The 20089-nt window shown below is 42.0% G+C and overlaps 2 protein-coding genes across 5 annotated transcripts in view; one reads left to right on the forward strand and one right to left on the reverse strand.

Moving 5' to 3' along the window:
* Nucleotides 1-10890, forward strand: part of arhgef16 (Rho guanine nucleotide exchange factor (GEF) 16) — a 38437-nt gene extending 27547 nt beyond the window's left edge. For all 3 annotated transcript variants that reach the window (XM_035741026.2, XM_035741025.2, XM_035741027.2), the window contains exons 12-15: nucleotides 1946-2131; nucleotides 8259-8323; nucleotides 10035-10136; nucleotides 10530-10890. In XM_035741026.2, the coding sequence (XP_035596919.1) occupies nucleotides 1946-2131; nucleotides 8259-8323; nucleotides 10035-10136; nucleotides 10530-10669 (493 nt within the window). In that variant the 3' untranslated portion in view covers nucleotides 10670-10890. The remainder of the gene's footprint in view (nucleotides 1-1945; nucleotides 2132-8258; nucleotides 8324-10034; nucleotides 10137-10529) is intronic.
* Nucleotides 10891-11006: 116 nt separating this feature from the next.
* Nucleotides 11007-17271, reverse strand: ybx1 (Y box binding protein 1). 2 transcript variants are annotated; one of them, XM_035741029.2, is made up of 8 exons: nucleotides 16977-17271; nucleotides 15133-15196; nucleotides 14836-14869; nucleotides 14609-14698; nucleotides 14008-14283; nucleotides 13233-13318; nucleotides 11970-12241; nucleotides 11007-11337 (listed from the first exon to the last, which is right to left on the reverse strand). In XM_035741029.2, the coding sequence occupies exons 1-7, from the start codon at nucleotides 17254-17256 to the stop codon at nucleotides 11995-11997; spliced, it is 1077 nt and encodes a 358-aa protein (XP_035596922.1). In that variant the 5' UTR covers nucleotides 17257-17271; the 3' UTR covers nucleotides 11007-11337; nucleotides 11970-11994. The 2 variants fall into 2 exon arrangements, with proteins under 2 accessions (XP_035596922.1, XP_035596921.1); XM_035741028.2 differs by having other exon boundaries at nucleotides 13945-14283.
* Nucleotides 17272-20089: the final 2818 nt, after the last annotated feature.

Here is a 20089-nt window from a genome sequence, read left to right on the forward strand (position 1 = left end):
ACCGTCTAGAGAAGCCTGGTCCCAGATCTGTTTGTGCTTTTGCCTACTTTGTAGTCATGCCAACTGTTGGATCTTACAGCAAGACAATAACCCCAAGCACAAATCAAAATCCACAAATTGTTATTTGACCACAAAATCAAAATTTTGTAATGGCAATCTGTCTCTGGACTTGTACCCCAATTGAAAACCTAAGGTTTTAATTGAAGAGGGCAGTTCCATAAGAGCAGAGGAAGGATGTCAAGGATCTGGAAATATTCTGTATGGCGGAATGTTCTAATTTCAACAATGTCTTTAATCTCTCAACCTTTTAGCAAAAGTCTGTTTTTATCCTCGTGAGGGGAGGGTGCTAGAGTATTGAAAAAGGGGTGGCCCCCCTTTTTTTTTAACTTATGAAATTGTATTAGTATAAGAAAATAAATTGCATACAATATAGCTTAGTATTTGTTTTTTTTGCCCATCTTTATCAAGGGTGCCAATAATTATAGACCTGACTGTATACAGTACCAGTCAAAAGTTTGGACACCTACTTATTCAATATTTTTTTTTGTTTAACTGTTTTGTAGAATAATAGTGAAGACAAACTATGAAATAACACATGGACTCATGTCGTAACCAAAAATTTGTTTAACAAATCAAAATATATTTGAGTAGGCACCCTTTCCCTTTGACAGCTTTGCACACTGTTGGCCTTCTCTCAACCAGCTTCATTAGGTAGTCCTTAAATTAATTTGAGCCAATCAGTTGTAGGGTTGGAATACAGAAGATAGCCCTATTTGGTAAAATACCAAGTCCATATTATGGCAAGAACAGCGCAAATAAGCAAAGAAACGACAGTCCATTACTTTAAGACATGAAGATCAGTCAATATTTCAAAACTTTAAAAGTTTCTTCAAGTGCAGTTGCAAAAACCATCAAGCACTATGATGAAACTGGCTCTCATGAGGCCAGCCACAAGAAATGAGGACCCAGTGTTACCTCTGCTGCAGAGGGTGTTCATTAGTTAACTGCACCTCAGATTGCAGCCCAAATAAATGCTTCAGAGTTCAAGTAACAGACACATCTAAACATCAACTGTTGATAGGAGACTATGTGAATCACAGTCTACACAGCCTTCATTGTGGAATTGCTGCAAAGAAACCAGTACTAAAGGACACTAATAAGAAGAGACTTGCTTGGGCCAAGAAACACGAGCAATGGACATTAGACCGACGGAAATCTGTGCTTTGGTTTTGAGTCCTAATTTGCGATTTTTGGTTCCAACCGTCGTGTCTTTATGAGACAGAGAGTAGGTGAACGGATGATCTACACATGTGGTGTGATGGTGTCAGGGTGCTTTGCTGGTGACACTCAGTGATTTATTTAGAATTCAAGGCACACTCAACCAGCATGGCTACCACATCATTCTGCAGCGATATCCCATCTGATTTGGGGTTAGTGGGACTATCATTGTGTTTTTAAACAGGACAATGACCCTAAACACCTCCAGGCTGTGTAAGGTTTATTTGGCCAAGGAGAGTGAGGAGAGTGATGGGTGCTGCAACCTGGCCTCCAATCACCTGACCTCAACCCAATTGGGATGAGTTTGACCGCAGAGTAAAGGAAAAGCAGCCATCAAGTGCTCAGCATCTGTGGGAACTCCTTCAAGAATGTTGGGAAAGCATTCCAGGTGACTACCTCATGAAGCTGGTTGAGAGAATGCCAATAGGGTGGAGACTTTGAAGAATCAAATATATATATATTGATTTACCACTTTTTTGACCACATGATTCCATGTGTTATTTCAGAGTTTTGTCTCAGCCTGTTAGTCTACAATGCAGAAAATTGTTAAAAGTTATGAAACCCTTGAATGAGTTGGTGTCCAACTTTTGACTGGTACTGTATGTGGTGATATTATACATGTTCACGTTTGAAACATATCCTGTACATGTAATTTGTGTGTGTCCAGTGAAGAGAGCTATGTGGTGATGGACTATGCCACGCTGGTGAATGTGGAGGTGGAATCGGCGGAGGAGCTGGAGGGACGGACATCACCACCTGCCAAGGGAGGCTCCGCCCACCTGTCTCTGCGACTGCTGATGTCAAGGAACAGCGAGGGGAGACCGGAGGAGATTGCTCTGGTCGCTGAGTCCAGGTATCACTAGCTCTGACTCTCATTCAGTTCAATACGTGTCAACAACTTTACAATTTACAGGCATGTATGAGTAATTTTTTAAAAAGGCTTTAAGGCTTATGTTATCAAAATTGTATTTAGTCAGGATCATCACAAGGCGGTTGCTCATAAGTCTTAAAGCATATACAGTGCATTCGGGAAGTACTCAGACCCCTTTTTCCACATTTTGTTAGATTACAGCCTTATTCTAAAATTGATGAGGAAATTATTTATTAAATCCATTTACACACACACACACACACACTACCCCATAATGACAAAGCAAAAATAGTTGTTTTTTTTTAGGAAAGGGGGGTACCTAGTCAGTTGTCCAACTGAAATGGTTCTTCCGCATTTAACCCAACCCCCCTCAATCAGAGGTGCGGGGGGCTTTTTTAGAAACGTTTGCAAATGTATTCCAACAAAACAAACACCTTATTTACATAAGTATTCAGACCCTTTTCTATGAGACTTGCAATTGAGCTCCGGTGCATCCTGTTTCCATTGATCATCCTTGATGTTTCTACAACTTGATTGGAGTCTACCTGTTGTAAATGGAACTGACTGGACATGATTTGGAAAGGCGCACACCTGTCTACATAAAGTCCAACAGATGACAGTGCATGTCAGAGCAAAAATCAAGTCATGAGGTTGAAGGAATTGTCTGTTGGGCTCAGTGACAGGATTGTGTCAAGGCACAGATCTGGAGAAGGGTACCAAAAAATGTATGCAGCGTTGAAGGTCCCCAAGAACACAATGGCCTCCATTCTTAAATGGAAAAAGTTTGGAACCACCAAGACTCTTCATAGAGCTGGCCGCCCAGCCAAACTGAGCAATTGGGGGAGAAGGGCCTTGGACAGGGAGGTGGCCAAGAACCTGATGGTCACTCTGACAGAGCTCCAGAGTTCCTCTGTGGAGATGGTTGGACTCCTGGAAGGTTCTCCCATCTCTGCAGCATTCTACCAATCTGACTTTTATGGTAGTGGCCAGACGGAAGCCACTCTTCAGTAAAAAGCACATGACAGCCCGCTTGAAGTTTGCCAAAAGGCATCTTAAGAACTCTGACCATGAGAAACAAGATTCTCTGTTCTGATGAAACCAAGATTGAACTCTTTGGCCTGAATACAAAGTGTCACATCTGGAAACCTGGCACCACCCCTACAGTGAAGCATGGTGGCAGCATGCTGTGGGGATGTTTTTCAGCAGCAGGGACTGGGAGACTAGTCAGGATTGAGGGATAGCTTAACGGAGCGAAGTACAGAAGGATCCTTGATGAAAACTTGCTCCGGACTGCTGACTGGGGTGAAGGTTCACCTTCCAACATGACAACGACCCTAAGCACACAGCCAAGACAACACAGGAGAGGCTTGGGGACAAGTCTCTGAATGTCCTTGAGTGGCCCAGCCAGAGCACGGACTTGAAACCGATCGAACATCTCTGGAGAGACCTGAAAATAGCTGTGCAGCGACGCTCCCCATCCAGCTATCTAGACTTGAATTTCATCACTTCCCGTTGTGCGCGGAAGAGCTCTGTTTGTTTAAAAGTATATTGGAAAGTTCTTGGTAGCTACCTAGCTTCTATTGGTTCCCTTGATGAAGTTGGCATCAGTTTTCCAGTGATCCTGCTGACTAAGGATAGGTCTGAGGAGCTATTTGGCGTCGCTGCTAGCTAGCTGGACGTCAAGCTAGTGTGGTGGTCTTGAAGATGGCCCACGACGCAGTTAGCCATTGTGGCTGGGACCACAGATTGTCCCGATTTTTGTGACTGTAGATCTCTGATGTTTTCAATTTTCCCTGTGACCTGCCCTGTCTGGAAGTGCGAGGAGTAACAGCCTAACATACGTTGCTAGCTACCATGACACAGACCAAAGCTGGCGGGAGTACCGTTGAGGACAGTGCCAGTGGTGTCTCTCTCACACGTGAAGGATCTGTTTAAATTAACAAAGATACCTATAAACAGTTGTTACAACAACAAGAAAATAGTTTCAAGTGTTTTGTTCAAATACTTGTGGATTCTACTAATAAAAGAATGGACGACCTGACTAGAGGTCCAGGACCTGAAGAGCAGTTTGCAGTTCTCCCAAGGTCAGCACCACGAGTTGAAATAGGAGAACGGCAAGATGACAGCAATCTGTAAGTCATTTTAGGGAGGACAAGATAATATAAATCATAAGACGGTTATGTATATCAAATGATATATGCATGAACTTAATTTCCTTTAAAGACTCAGACATTAGTTAGAATCTAAATCTCGAGGGACAATCTCGAGGGACAATCAAGGCGAAACAACATGGTTGTGGACGGAATTGCAGAATCTGGAGACCTGGATGGAGTCTGAGGACAAAGTGAGGGGAAATGATCTCTGAGAAATTGAAGATGGACCACAGGAAGATTGAGGTGGAGCGTGCCCACAGGACTGGAAAACCCACCACCGGCCCAGGTGATAGACCCAGGGCGATAGTGGTCAAATTCCTGAGGTTCAAGAACAAGGTAGCTGTTCTGGAAAGAGCCAAGAACTTGAGAGGAATGTATATCTTCCTCAACGAGGACTGTCCTGAAGCTGTGCGCCAGAGGAAAGCACTGATCCCAGCCATGAAAGCTGCCAGAGCTTGTGGGGACATTGCTTACATCTGCGACGACCGGCTCATTGTCCATCCCTCCCTCCTAGAAGCCTAGAAGAGTTGAGAGCCAAGCCTATGGGTTCGTAACCTCAACCCCACAGCCCACACACAAATTGATTAATGTACTGCTAAATGTGTGGGTTTTCTTTTTATCTTGCTTTGTCTCTGTTAAGCTATTCAGGAAAGGGCTGAAATGGCCCATATCAATATATGTAGCCTTAGCAAGTTATTGATTTCATGAACCTTATTTCTAACATCAGAACATTCACATTAGCCATTTCTGAGACTCATTTAGATAATTCATTTGATACATCGGTAGCAATACAAGGATATAACATTTATAGAAGAGACGGAAATGCTTATGGGGGAGGAGTTGCTGTATATTTTCAGAGCCATATCCCTGTAATGCTTCAATTTTATGTTTATTGAAGTATTGTGGTTGCAGGTTCACTTGGCACATCTAAACCCTTTTTCTTTTGGGGTGTTGCTATAGGCCACCAAGTGCCAACAGTCAGTATCTAAATAATGTGTCAAATGCTTGATAGTGTATGCGATGTAAACAAGGTCTACTTTCTTGGACCTGAATAGTGACTGGTTTTCATCAAGCTGTCTGCTCAAGAGGAAGCTTCTTACTGTAACCAGTGCCTGTAATCTGGCTCAGGTTATTAATCAACCTACCAGGGTGTTTACAAACAATACAGGAACAAGATCATCCACATGTATCGATCACATCTTTACTAATGCTGCAGAACTTTGTACTAAAAGCTGTATCCGTACCCATTGGATGTGGTGATCACAATATAGTGAATATATCCAGGAAAGCCAAAGTTCCAACAGCTGGGCCTAAAATAGTATATAAGAGATCATACAAAATATTTTACTGTGACTCTCTTATGTGGATATTAAAAAATATTTGTGGGTCTGATGTGATTTGAGGGGCATCCAGACACTGCACTTGATGAATTTATGAAATTGCTTCTTCCAATTATTGATTGTTAGAACTGTTAATGCATTGAGGAATTGAAAAACTATGGTTAACATCTGACTGGCTTACTTACTGCAAATTGAGATTGTGACTTAACTCAACAAAAAGAAAAGACTGTATTATGAAGCCAAGATCAATGATATAAAGAATGATAAAATTATGGGCAGAAAGACATTCAACTCCATATTTTGTCGATGGCTTATTCATCACACAACCATTTGTTGCCAATTTATTTTAATGATTATTTCCTTGGCAAACTTGGGCAGGAAATGCCCACGACAAACAGTGAGCAATTATATTCATGCATAAAATTGTACAAAATAATGAAAAGTAGTGCAAGTTTGAATTTTGTAAAGTTAGTATAGGAGAGGTGGAAGAATCATTGACAACTTAGGCTTGGCTATAGTCGGCCACCATCCTCCGTCGCGTTCTGTCATATTTTGAATCGGAGCCTAGAGGAAAGTCTTTGTCCTCAGGCCTGGAAGGAAGCCAAAGTAATTCCGCTACCAAAGAGTGGTAAAGCGGCCTTTACTGGTTCTAACAGCAGAACTTGCTGCCAGCTCTTAGCAAACTGCTGGAAAAATGTTTGACCAAATACAATGTTATTTCTCTGTAAACAACTTAAGACTTTCAGCATGCTGACAGAGAAGGGCACTCTGCATGTACTGCACTGTACTGCACTGACACAAATGACTGATGATTGGTTGAAAGAAATTGATATTATTGACCATAACCTGTTGTTGAGAACTCAAGTACTATGGGTTTTCAACCTCCGGAATATAGTTGATTCAGAGCGATCTATCAAAAATAACTCAAAGGGTTTTCTTTAATGGAAGTGTCTCTAACGTCAAACATGTCAAGTGTGGTGTACTGCAAGGCAGCTCTCTAGGCCCTCTACTCGTTTCTATTTTTACCAATGACCTGGCACATGTCCATGTATGCTGATGATTCAACCATATACGTATCAGCAACCACAGCTAAAGAAGTCACTGAAACCCTTAACAAATAGTTGCAGTCTGTTTTGGAATGGGTGGCCAGTAATAAACTAGTCCTGAACACCTCAAACTCAGAGCATTGTATACAAATCATTCCTTAAGTGCTAGACCTCAGCTGAATCTGGTAATGAATGGTGTGGTGATTTGAACAAGTTGGAGACAATTACTTGGCATTGCCTAAGATTGTAAACAGTCATGGTCAAAACATATAGATTCAATGGTTGCAAAGATGGGAAGAAGCTCTTTTTTTGACACCACACTTCAAAAGCAAGTTCTGCAGGCTCTAATTTAGTCTTATCTTGATTGTGTGGTCCAGTGCTGTAAGGAAAGACCTAGTTAAGCTGCAGCTGGTCCAGAACAGTGGCACATTTTGCTCTTAATTGTAATCAGAGGGCTGATATGAATACTATGCATGCCAGTCTCTCTTGGCTAAGAGTTGAGGACTGATTGCATCACTCATTTTTATAAGAAACAATGTGTTAAATCCTAAATTGTTTGCATGGTCAACTTACACACACTTATGCCACCAGGGGTCTTTTCATAGTCTCCAGAACAAATTCAAGAAAATGTACAGTATTATATAGAGCCCTTGTTGCATGGAACTTCCCCATCTCGTATTGCTCAAATAAACGGCAAACCTGGTTTAAAAAAACTGATAAAGCAACACCTCGTGGCACAGCGCCTCTGCCCTATTTGACCTACAGTTTGTATGCATTGATATGTAGGCTACGTGTGCTATAAATTGTTTTTTAAATGTATGTAGTTTTGTCCTTCAGCTGTTTTTGTCTAATGATTTGTATTATGTTTGTGGACCCCAGGAAGAGTAGCTGCTACTTATGCAACAGCTAATGGGGATCTTAATAAAATACCAACCTGACGGAGCTTGAGGATCTGCAGAAAAGAATGGGGGAAACTCTCTAAATACTGTTGTGCCAAGCTTGTAGCATTCCCAAGAAGATTCGAGGCTGTAATCGTCAAAGGTGCTTCAACGAAGTACTGAGTCAAGGTTCAGAATATTTATGTGAATGTGATATTTCAGTTGGTTTTTAATATATTTGCAAACATTTCTAAAAACCTGTTTTAAGGGTGGAAGGGGTCTGAATACTTTCCGAATGCACTATAACTGCATTATACCACATGTTTATAGGGATAGTTTTAGCTTAAAATTCATTAACTAGTAGTTCAGAAACATCCAGAATATTATGGCTAGCATTTTTGGAAACAAAGTGAGGTCTCACCTTATTTGGATTGTCCATCTGTAGATGTTCTACAGATGGTCATATCTGTTAAGCAACTGCTTGCTAGGGTTACGGTTAGGTTTCGAATGAGGGTCAGAGTTAAGTTCAGGGTTAGGATAGTCTGTTAAAGCATCTTTACCGAAAGTGAAACTTATCAATCTCCTCACCCACTTTCCCCATGCTTTGGAATGCACCACTGATTCAATCAGTTTCTACGAACAATGCCGTTCTTTTAATCATTTGAGTGTCTGATCTTTGTCTTAATTTCAAGGGTCGACCGCGCTCGTTGGGTAAGTGCTCTCCGGGAGCACAAGCAGAACAGGACCAGTGCAGACGGTAGGATTATTAGATACAATTTACCTTGATTGATGCTGAATGGTGATGTCAGTGTTGGGGGAAACTACTCTGAAAATATAATTGACCAACTACTTCACACTGGAGGACGTTAAGCTACACTAAACCTGCCCTTAATAAAAAATATAGTTCTAAGTGAAGTTACTTTTGGATCTAGTGATCTACTTTGTGAAAAATCTAATGTAAATCTGAAATCCCTTGATTACAAATGGCAAGAGATTAATCTGGGGTCATATCTTATCAGAATGTAATTTGGCCTTTTCAACACAAACATGTTTCAAATTAGAATTAGGCAGGTCTGATGCCGAGACATGGGTGAAGGGCAATAATACCCTATTTAATTTGTCAAAAAAAGTAGGTTATCTTGACCTCCATGGAAAATCAGTAAATATCTACTGAAAACACTACCAATATTTGGAATTTAATGAAACTACCACCAAGCTACTGCAAAATGTAGTTAACTAGTAATTGAACTACATGTAGTTCACCACTGGATATTGGCCATCTTTTGGCTATTTACCGTAGATAACATAAGCAGTATATCGGTTTCCAACCGTTTCTGAACTGCAGCACAACTTGATGGAATAAACTTTCCTGAGGCACACTTGTTTTCCCTTAACAAATTATTTGCAACTTTTGGCTCAAATTGAAGACCCTGATGGCATATACAATCACCCTTGATAAAGATGAGCAAAAAAGACCATGCTAGAAAAATTATTGCACACTACATACAGTATAAGCTCCCAGTACTTTGTGTAAACCAATGTTTTGGGATCAGTGCCTTCTGCAGGGTAATATCATGAATGCTTGACTATTTACATGAAACGGTTTTACCACATTCTCCCCAATTGGTAGTTAGTCTTTTCCCCATCGCTGAAACTCGTGTACGGACTTGGTAGAGGTGACGGTCGAGAGCCATGAGTCCTCCGAAACACAACCCTGCCAAGCCGCATTGCTTTGACACACTGCTCACTTAACCCGGAAGCTAGCCGCACCAATGTGTGTGTCGGAGGAAACCCCGTACGACAAGTTAGTGTGCACGCGCTCTGCCCGCCACAAGGAGTCGCTAGAGCGTGATGGGTGAAGAACAGCCCGGCCGGCCAAACCCTCCCTGGACGACGCTGGTCCAATTGCGCTTCGTCTCATGGGTCTCCCTGTCACAGCCAGCTGCACACAGCCTGGGATTGAACCTGGGTCTGTAGTGATGCCTTAGACCACTGCGCCACTCGGGAGGTCCTATTTTTAAAGCCGACAGTTTACTCGCCAGTAGTCAGGGGTGTGCGCCAGCTCATGGATTTCCACAAAACACTTTCAATTATTCAAATACTGAGCTACATTGTATTGGGAAGTGTTATTTTATAATAATTAATCAATTCAAACATGGATGTAAATTATTGCAACCAGTTTTCAAAACCCTCTTGCAAGGATATCATTTTACATGCATGGTATCCATTTCTATACCCCAGTGAAACAGGAAGCCACAATAGTTCCTTAAAGAATGTTAATGCAGATTAAATGTTTGAATTTATCTATACGAATCATTACTTGTTAAACAATTGAGCATACAATAACATGTTTCTCTCAGGTGCCAACAATTTCAGATGTGACTAACTACATGTATTTGCTTTCCTACACTCTTTCCACTGCAATGACATTGGTTAACTTAGTGGGCCTTTTTATGGTGGTGTTTCAGGCCTGCCGCAGTACGAGGCCACCAAAGCCTACATGCCCAAGGAGCCAGACGAGCTAGGCCTGCAGCAAGCAGAGGTAGTAATCCTCCTGCAGAAAGAAGAGGGTAAGTCTGGATAGAAACAAGTGGACCTGGTCAAAACAAGTAACCTAGTGCTAACCTGCATCAATTTTTGGACTTGTAAATTAGTATGTACCCATTGATTTAAAGAAATGCCTCCTGAGCTCAGCTCAACTGTCGTATCCCAAATAAGCTTGTTTTACTCAATGTTTACACTTAAATTGGTTTGAATCGTCACCCATGTCAGTCCTTGCATCCATAGCTCTGGCTGAATTTGTGGTTACTTCTCAAACCCCATCCCTTAGCTTTAGTGAAACCATGAAGTGCATTTTGCTGCTTTAAGGCAAGTAATGCATTGACTTGTCATAAGTGTCTAAACTGAGTGTTAGGATAATCTTAAATCATATTGCTACCAAAATATCTTCCTTCCTGTTGTAGACTGGTGTCATGGGGAGAGGATGAGGGATGGAGAGAGAGGCTGGTTTCCTGCCAGTTGTGCCATGGAGATCACCAACCGCATTGCCATGGAGAACAATGTACAGCGTATGAAGCGTCTGCGCAAGGAGACCAACGTTTAGCCAACCAACATCCCTGCCTCCATATCAGCAACAGACCTCACTTGCTTGGGCAGGAAGTAGCTGCCATGGTAGTTTCGTATGAATTTAATGTCAGTTATTCTGTAAATGTATTTCTATTTTACATGAATTTGAAACACTCCATGGTGGTGGGACAGTGTCAATGCCTTCCCCATCTATGTTAATTGTGATGCCTGCAAGTGCCAAATAAATATTAAAACTTGTATACATTCTTAACTACAGTATATACCCAACCAAGTCTTTGATTAATTGAAAGTAAGGTTGTCATGTATTTGGACAGCGCAGACCATTGGTGCAAAACAAACAGTTGAGTCCATAGTTCTCCTTTGACTTTTTATTTGAGCTTGCGTTGTTAAAATTCATGTTTGAATACATAAAAAGTTATTTAAAAATGTCAACTGACCAGATATCAAATTACTTTTAAAAACCATTTGGTGTAAAAACTTAGGACCGATTTTTTTTAGAAAAACATCTGCCGTTTCCCAAACTTTTTTTTATAGCTGTCACAAAAATAATGGAACAAAACAGGTCTGCATAGATTCTGCAGGCAATCGGTGGTAATCTGGTCAAATTCATGGTGCAAGCTTAAGACGATCGTCAAGTCAAATCTGTTTCTTATTGCTCAGATCTTTGTTTCTTCTTGATGACAACTGTAGAGAAAAGAGGGATTGTTAAAGAAAATACATTACTGGTCATATCCCTTTACTGCACCAGTCAACTGAAATGAATGTGCAACAGGGGCAGAGGTTGACGCCAGCATCAGACATGGCACAATGGCAGGACTAATCAGGCAGCCAGTTTGCTTTATCAAATCCATGGCATTACCTCATTCTGCCCCTGCCTTGGGCGATGGAGCAGTGTCAATAGAAAGTGCAGACTGAGGCTGGCTTTAGAACGAGTGAACTGGCCCAATGGCCATCTGATGGACTTTTCCACTGAATCAGGGGTCAGACTGCCCGCAAGCAGATTTAATGCAGCCTGTGGTCCTCAAATGTGGGTTATTTGATGCAACAAGAATGCATGTACTTACACTCAAACATCCCTAAATTGAAATGGATCTTTAAGGAAGGACCCGTTTCTCCAACCTATACAATGCCAGTGTGTTTGTGGAAAAAAGTTGTGCATTCACTTGTAAGTTTTACCATGAATAATCTTGCAGTCCCATATTGAATAAACTAAGCTTGACTGCATTGAAAGCTAATCCAGCATGCTTGCTGCATAGGCTTTTTAAATTCCCCCAGAAATCCGGTATGCCGAGTAGCAATGTGTGTTCGGGACTCACCCGGACGATGGTATGCCGGCAGTTTCTACTCAGCCCCGCCCTGCTCGGCCGCGGGAGCGGGCGTTTTCTCTGTAGATGGTTCGCCGTCAGTCTTGGCCTCCTTGCCATCCTGGGGCTTGCCGCCAGCCTGTGGGCGTCTGCGGCGATAGTTGAAGTTTCGGCGGTAGCGGCGCTGGCGGGGCTCCTGGTTCTCACCATCACCATCCTGGTTCTCCTTGTTTTCCCCATCGCCGTCCCGCACCGGTCTGGGACGGGGTGGACCGCCACCCCTGCTGTAGGAGTTGAGGGACACACTTTAACATCTGCCTCAAGATGGCCCGGGAATTTGAAATGTAACCACCACTAATTACATTTTTACCAGATGGAACCACTTCAAATGTGACTACACGGTTCAAAACATAATTATATTCCAATTGTTCCTCAACTGCAATGTATGATCTTTTGCTAAATAAGACTGAACTTAGACAGGTACACAGACAATTAGATTCAGTCATTTTTTAAACATTGTCAGTAGAATGGCCTTATTGAAAAGTTCAGTGACTTTGAACATGGCACTGTCATAGCATGCAACCACCAAGTCAGCTGGTCAAATTTCTGCCCTGCTAGAGCAGCCCCAGGCAACTAAGTGCTGTTATTGTGAAGTGGAAATATCTACGACCAACATCTCAGCCAAAGTGAGAGGCCACAAGCTTATAGAACGGGACCACAGAGTGCTGGAGTGTGTGAATTGTCCACGGGGTAGCAGCGCAGCATGCATTTGAGCTTAAAACAAGTGTTGGCGTTCAATCATTTGATTAAGTTCAAATTAAATACCATGCCCATATACAGGTTCATCATTGATGCATACTGGCAGAGCAAAAGGCCCCCTTCATTACATGGACCACAGGTGTGACAAAATAATGACACTCAAAATAGAAACACAAATATTTCTCAAATTAAACAGGGTTGTTGAGGGGCACGTAAATGTGAACATGCTGAGATCAGAGGTGTTTATGCTCTCTCCATTAATTATGTCAGAGAAGAGACATGAGAAAATCATCATTTCAACAGCATTGATATTTGCAAAGATTGTTTGGTTCTGGAATCATTTAACATAGTTTGGCCAATTCACCAGGGGCATGCCTTTTATAATACTTATAACTATAGGAATCATCTTGGTAAACTGTTGTAATAGGTCAGCTGCTCAATTAAGTTCTGGGTCCATTCGTGTTGAGGTTATAACCCCTTCTTGCAGCCTTGTGTCAATAAACACAACATGCGAACCTTGGTCGGAAGCCTCTGTAGTAGTTCTGTCTCATTGGTTTGTTGGCCTGGTCTGGACCTCCCTGGTTTTCGTCACCTTCGCCACCCTAAAAACAAACAAGAGTTAGTCACAGTCAAATCACTCAAGGCTCACGAAGTCCTGACTCAACCTAGATCCGGGTCTGAAACTCACTATTGTATAGAAAGAATGTGAAAAAACAGGAAAAGATATGCTCTGATTACAGTTGACTGACAAAGCTTAGCTACCATTAAATTAATTTGCCTCTGTGGGGAGACACTTTGCACTTTTCCTGTTTTTCCAGTTTTGCCTTGGTGTGGCAGATTCTACCTATTATCTGGATAGAAAGAATCACCAGCCACTATATTAGATTTTAGTCTTGTGCGACCAACAGTAGAGTAGGTGTAACGCTTTGGTGTTTTTGTGACGGATTGACAGACCTATTTTAGTCGACTTGTATTGATTGGCCTGTTGACCAATACACTCACGGTTTAATTGTAGTCTGTTGACCAGTTGTCTGGAGACAACTTTAGGTCCTGTCAGTATATAGACTATGTAGACCTATTTTGGTGAACCTGTATTGGCCTGTTGACTAATACACTTGAGGTTTGGTTTTGTCCGGCCAAAACCAAGTGTAGCGCGTGTTCGATGAGAGTGTGTATGACATCACTGGAACGGGGCCGGACTGCTTCAGGAGTGCCTGTGACAGCGTACCTCAGTCATCTCTCCGCGAGGTGCGTTGGTGTACGGGGGCCGACGGCCGTAGCGTCTACGTACAAAATATGGGGGGTAGCGCCGTCTCCCGGGGAAGGGGGGCCTGCGCTGCTGGGGCTGCATCTCTCCTTCTGGGGCACTCTCAGCACTCTCGCGGCTCTTGCGGGGGGGGCGCTCTCCTTCACCCTCGCCGTCACTCTGGTAGTTGTCCGGGTATTCGCCGTCACGGGCTGGGCCCCTCCTGCGGGGGTACCGCCTGTAGCGGTTCCGGTCAGCTGCATACTTGCTCCCCTGGACTGGGACACCCGCTGGGCCGGTCACGTTGGCTGCCTCTGCTCCCTGGGAAGAGATTCAAACGCACTGTTCGGACAACTGGGAGGTACGTGATGTTTAGAGTAAATTTGCATGCCTTAAGGGTGCACTAAGCGGAAATCGCGCAGCTATTTCCTGAACGCCAAAAATATAGTTTGCTCCAAAACGAGCAAATATTGTGTAGAGAATGATTGTCCAGCCAAAACTACACCTAACGGGAAGCACACAGAGCAGCTCTACCACTTACCACTTGCTTTCAAAGAGAATGACAGATCTATAACTAACATATTTCAAATTTTAAACATTCCCAAAATACATTAAGGCATATTAATGTATATGAGCCTGCAACTACCTTCTCCCCCTCAACCACATCAAACTCCACAGTTTCACCATCTCCAACACTGCGAAGGTATTTCTTTGGGTTGTTTTTCTTTATGGCAGTCTAAAAGAAAAACATAACATTTAGTTATAAACTTTTGCCATTGGGACACCAACTGCAATCTGTTTTAAACTCCTGGAAAGGAGTATAAAGTTACACTATACATTACTCGATCCATGGAGAATTTTGGAGCTTGTTACCTGGTGGACAAAGACGTCTTCCTTTGTGTCGTTCCTTGTGATAGAAGGGGAGAAGAGACTGGTTACATTTAGGCCAATAAAAATCACTGGAATATATGTCTATTTTATAATTGAGGCTAACAGCTTTAAAACGGAACCACCTGGCTTAATTGTGACACGACAACAAGAGCATGCTATGGACAGCCAAATCTGCTTCCCAGCTTTGTAAGCAAACCAAAGCCATAATAGGATTGAGAATGTTCTTACAGACACTTCATATTTGCGGCTTTTGGACACGCCCAGGATGGTGCAACATACCTGTTGATGAACCCGTAGCCATTTCTGACGTTGAACCATTTGACTGTACCCAAAACCTTAGTTGCTGAAAAAGACAAAATGTAGCTGCGTTACAAATTATAATAAATAGCCTTGCAAAGATGTACCGTGCACACTAGCTGCTTTCATTCTCATTCAAATTACTCAAAAGAGGGAATGGGTCAAGAGCACTTCATGTGGGCAATCAAATGGCAAGACTGATAATGAAGACTACAGACAGCAACCAGGATAGGAAAATATACTGGAAGCAAGTTATAATTAACTGTTGAGCTTTTTATAGATTTCGCCGCTAAACCCTTGGTGTTTGTCTGCCAGCTGCTATGGCATGGTCCAACGCATATTATTAGCTTGCAATAATGACCGTCCTACTACGTGACGAGGGTCTTATGAAGCCAGAGCTTACCAGTACTAACCTAGAAGTTCAATGTGTTCTACGCCATGTACACAACTGATCAGAGTGTATCAGAGTGTGTCTGGTATAATGTGTGGCCTGGTCGGATAATCATCTACTGCCCGGAACTAGAGATGCAAAACCATTACCCCCGTTTCAATGCGCACAAGGAAGTGCTCGAATCTTTTTTACACGTGGTGTCGCGCCCTAAGATGCTAGCTAGCGATTTAGCAAGCAAGCTTAGCTAACTACATGGCTACTGTAGCTAACTTAGCTAGCAGATTGCCTTTGGTCTCAACCATGTGGTTGGATACGGGCCAGGATGCTTAAACCTGTTATTCAACAACTCAAATAAATACCCACATGGGCACCGAGTGAGTATTTCTTACGCGGGTGATGGGTAAGGTTTTAGGCGCGATAACAGTAAAATTGTCAGCCAAAGCTGGACAAAAGAAATTATTAGAATCCCGAACATCGAGGCGGACATTTTGGTCGCCACTATCCACTCGACATAATGGGAAGCTAGTTGGTTGGCTAGCTACTCCATCTGCAACTTAACTAAGTTATTAACATAAAATACTAATTTGGGGGAGGTGAAACATAACATTAGCTAGTTATCGAAATTTAGCAATATAACGTTAGTAGCTAGCTACCTTAGCACGATGGCTATCAAGAAAGCCAACCACCTAGCTAGTATGTGCACCTCCGCAAACAAAGGGATATCATACGTTTGCAATCGTGGCTCTGTGGTGCAGTAGTTGGCCTCAAATTCATTGTTCCAGCTGCCTAGAAAGGGGCGACAATTACTTTAGAAATGGAAACTGCGTAAAATACACGTTGTATAGTACCTATCCTGGGCTTGGGATATGGATCTGTGTTATTTTATGTGCAACCAGTATGCTTTTGGGGGTCCGGTAATCGGTCACGAACAAGGCCAATATAAACTCTTTCACGCCATTTAGCAGAAAGGATATCTGCGGTTGGCTAAATCACTATTAGGACAGATGCCTGAGACAGCGGATATGGAGGAAAGGCTAACTTCCAGTATTCATTTACCTCGGAACTTGACTCACAGATATATATGGTCAGCCTACTGACTAGTAAGTATATAGTCTATAGTCCAACTATAGTATAGAAGCACCATAGTTAGTAAATTCTGACAATTTGTGTAACGTCAGCTCGGTAACTTATGAAGTAAAAAAACGTTACACCAACTGACATTTTGAATTGGCACTTTAGTTAACATACAGCTGATGAGAACAGAACGTTCGTTTTAGTTAACGATTTCAAGCTAGCCATCCTAGTAAAGTTAGTTAACTACATTTAGACATAACTAGTTTGTTTCATGTTGAAATCAACGTTACCGTGCCAATAACATCTCATTTGGCATTCAATAAATGTTCCACTTGGCTAACGCTATGTAGCTTAACGTTACCGATGACCTTCTTATCCCCCGCGGAAGCTGTAGCTGGCGGGCTGGGTGGGCTCTCCGAATCCACAGCAGGCTCCGGCGGTTGTTGTGTCTCGGCCTCGCTGCTCATGGTTTCTGGTTGGTAATGCCGGCGGTGGCTCTCTAGTGTATTTCCCGGTGCTAGATGGTAACCTGGGCCGGCGGTGGTGGGGGCTGCTGCCTTCGGGCTCTCAACTTTCCTCTCTCCCGTTGCCGATCGAACTGGGAGGAACGAAAAACTATGCAGTGGACTATCCCCAGCCATAGTCCCGCCCACTCTAATATAATTGGTCAATTATTTCCTCTCGATAAACGTAACAATGGGCGGATTCGATTATACTGAACCGCAGGGCACCGGTCTATGGCTCGTGACGTGAACGGGAAAGTAACGTACATACTTTTGAATTTGCCAACGACTTTTAATTGGAAAGTCGCATCAAGCGTTATCATGAAAAGTAATCACTTTAGAAAAAAACACAGTCCTACTCATTACTCCACGTGCTTAATTATGCTACTTTTGTTTTGAGCAGACTTCGCTGTGGGTTTTGAGCAGGTCACCTGGCTCACGCCCGGGAGTCAGCCGATTCCAAAACGAATGCTATCAAATTTCACCCGTAGCAAAAAACGTCTACCGGGCGCTCCGGACAGATTCATAGAATCCCCTCATTGGTTGCCAGTTTTTCAGAAATATGGCTGCCCTGTAAATTAATTGGTACAAGAGAAATTATATCGAAAACCAATACCGCCTACAAGACAGAGCCAGACCTATGAGCTAGAGCCAGACAGACGACCAAGACAGGGAAATCGATTAATCTGGCCCGGCAAAGCGAGTTTTGCACCGGGTGAAAGTTGATTGCATACGTTTTGGAACCGGGCTGACTCAATGGTAAAAAACAACAACAATTGCCCTGTTCAAAGCCCACGGCAAAATCGGCTCAAAACCAAGTGACGTGGGAGCAGACCAAAGGACATATATCAGACCAAAGGAAATATTTCCACCGGTCTAATGCCCATTTCTTGTGTTTCTTGGCCCAAGCAAGTCTCTTCTTATTGGTGTCCTTTAGTACGGGTTTCTTTGCAGCAATTCAATCATGAAGGCCTGATTCACACAGTAGTCACTGAACAGTTGATGTTGAGATGTCTGTTACTTGAAGTCTGTGAAGCATTTATTTGGGCTGCAATTTCTGAGGCTGGTAACTCTAATGAACTTATCCCCTGCAGCAGAGTTAACTCGGGGTCTTCCTTTGCTGTGGCGGTCCTCATGAGAGCCAGTTTCATCATAGCGCTTGATGGTTTTTTTCGACTGCACTTGAAGAAACTTTCAAAGTTCTTGAAATTTTCTGGATTGACTGACCATCATTACTTTAAGACATGAAGGACTGTTGTTTCTCGTTGCCTATTTCAGCTGTTCTCTTGTCACCTTGTGACAACACAACTGATTGGTTCAGAAGCATTGAAGCATTAAGGAAAGAAATTCCACAAATTAACTTTTAATAAAAGGTACACCTGTTAATTGAAATGCATTCCAGGTGACTACCTTGAAGCTGGTTGTGAGAATGGCAAGAGTGTGCAAAGCTGGCAAAGGCAAAGGGTGGCTACTTTGAAGAATCTCAAATATAAAATATATTTTGATTTGTTTAACACATTTTTGGTTACATCATGATTCCATGTGTTATTTCATAGTTTGACGTATTTACTATTATTATACAATGTAGATTATAGTAAAAATAAAGAAAAATCCTGGAATGAGTAGGTATGGCCAAATTTTTGACCGCTACTGTAGGTCTGTATAAAATGTTGGTCCTCATCATTTTAAACTAACAACGACTTGAAGTCTTCATAAGCACTACATACATCTTTCACAAATCACAAAGGCCTAAGCAAAGTCGTATGAGGGATTTAAAAGGTCCTTCTGGTGATTTGCCAAATATGACAGTGGCACAAGCCTTTTGTCACCCTTTTATAACTATAAACAATTGCTTATGAATGTTTTCTGAAGCATCTATATAGGCCTGATGAACGGTGAAGGTTTCATTATGCCTTAGTCATTTTAAGTGGGATCAATCATTATTATACATGAATGAATGAAAATAACAAATGAATAATAATGAAATAATGAATAATTCATATTTTTCATTTTTATTCTCTGTGAATCATATATTACATGAGCCTGTTGGAGTCAGTATCAGTCTTTAAACTCTTAAAAGGGCTGCTCTGATTTTAACTGTACCCTTCACGTTGTTATTTCACAAGTACCAGTCTCCACTAGCTATGTACCACTCTGCCTGGTAGCTACCTAGCCGAACCTTCAGTTGTTATAAAAGTTGGACATGTTTCAGTTTGGTTATCATGGCCGGAGTGGCGCCAAAATCCCCACTGGAATGGCTGTGGGTTGGGAAAAGAGAATAGGAAGGAGGTAGGTTCCAGGGTGCTCTCATGAATGTCAAGTGTCCTGTTGTGTCCCAGCATCATTTAAAAAAAAAACTGAGTGCCCTTAAACAATGCAGGCTATTAGTCAGTTGCTGTAACCGTATAGTAATGTCTATAGTTGCTGACATCAAAAGTAAAGAGCAGATTATTCTAGGAGCTATTAATGGAGCGCTCAAAGGCAATTTCTAAGTATTTTCCAGATTTTTCTGGAATTCCGTACACATATTACTGTCAAGTGGGGAAGCGGCTTTTAGCTTTTACAACCCACAACTGGAATGCTGTACCACGTCATCTAAAAAGGAAGGAGGCAAAAAAGAGTAAACATTTTTTGTTTTTACAAGCAAGGTTAAGATTCAACCTCTTTAGTTTGGCTTATAATTAGGTCTTGCTAACTTTTGTCTTCCTTTTTAACATCTTATTCCTATGTGTTTGTATTAATTTGTATTATTCTATGCTGCTTTTACCATTTATTATGTTTCATTGTTTTTATATGCATTCTTTATTATGAAAAAAAAGGTGGTCACTGTATGAAATTGCACTTTACAAATAAAGGATATTATTCAATAGCCATAGTTCTAGGCACATCTCTATCATATTACAGCTTTTGTGTATCATTTTTGGCTGATATGTATACAGTATACATTCGGAAGTTTTACATACACTTAGGT

This window comes from Oncorhynchus keta, chromosome 28, assembly GCF_023373465.1.
Source record: "Oncorhynchus keta strain PuntledgeMale-10-30-2019 chromosome 28, Oket_V2, whole genome shotgun sequence".
NCBI classification, from domain to species: domain Eukaryota; kingdom Metazoa; phylum Chordata; class Actinopteri; order Salmoniformes; family Salmonidae; genus Oncorhynchus; species Oncorhynchus keta.

Coding starts and splice junctions, on each gene's coding strand:
- ybx1 (XM_035741028.2), bottom strand. CDS start 17,256: ATGGCTGGGGATAGTCCACTGCATAGTTTTTCGTTCCTCCCAGTTCGA. Junction 15,197..16,976: donor GGGGGATAAGAAGGTCATCG/GTAACGTTAAGC, acceptor TGTCTTTTTCAG/CAACTAAGGTTTTGGGTACA. Junction 14,870..15,132: donor GGCTACGGGTTCATCAACAG/GTATGTTGCACC, acceptor TTCTATCACAAG/GAACGACACAAAGGAAGACG.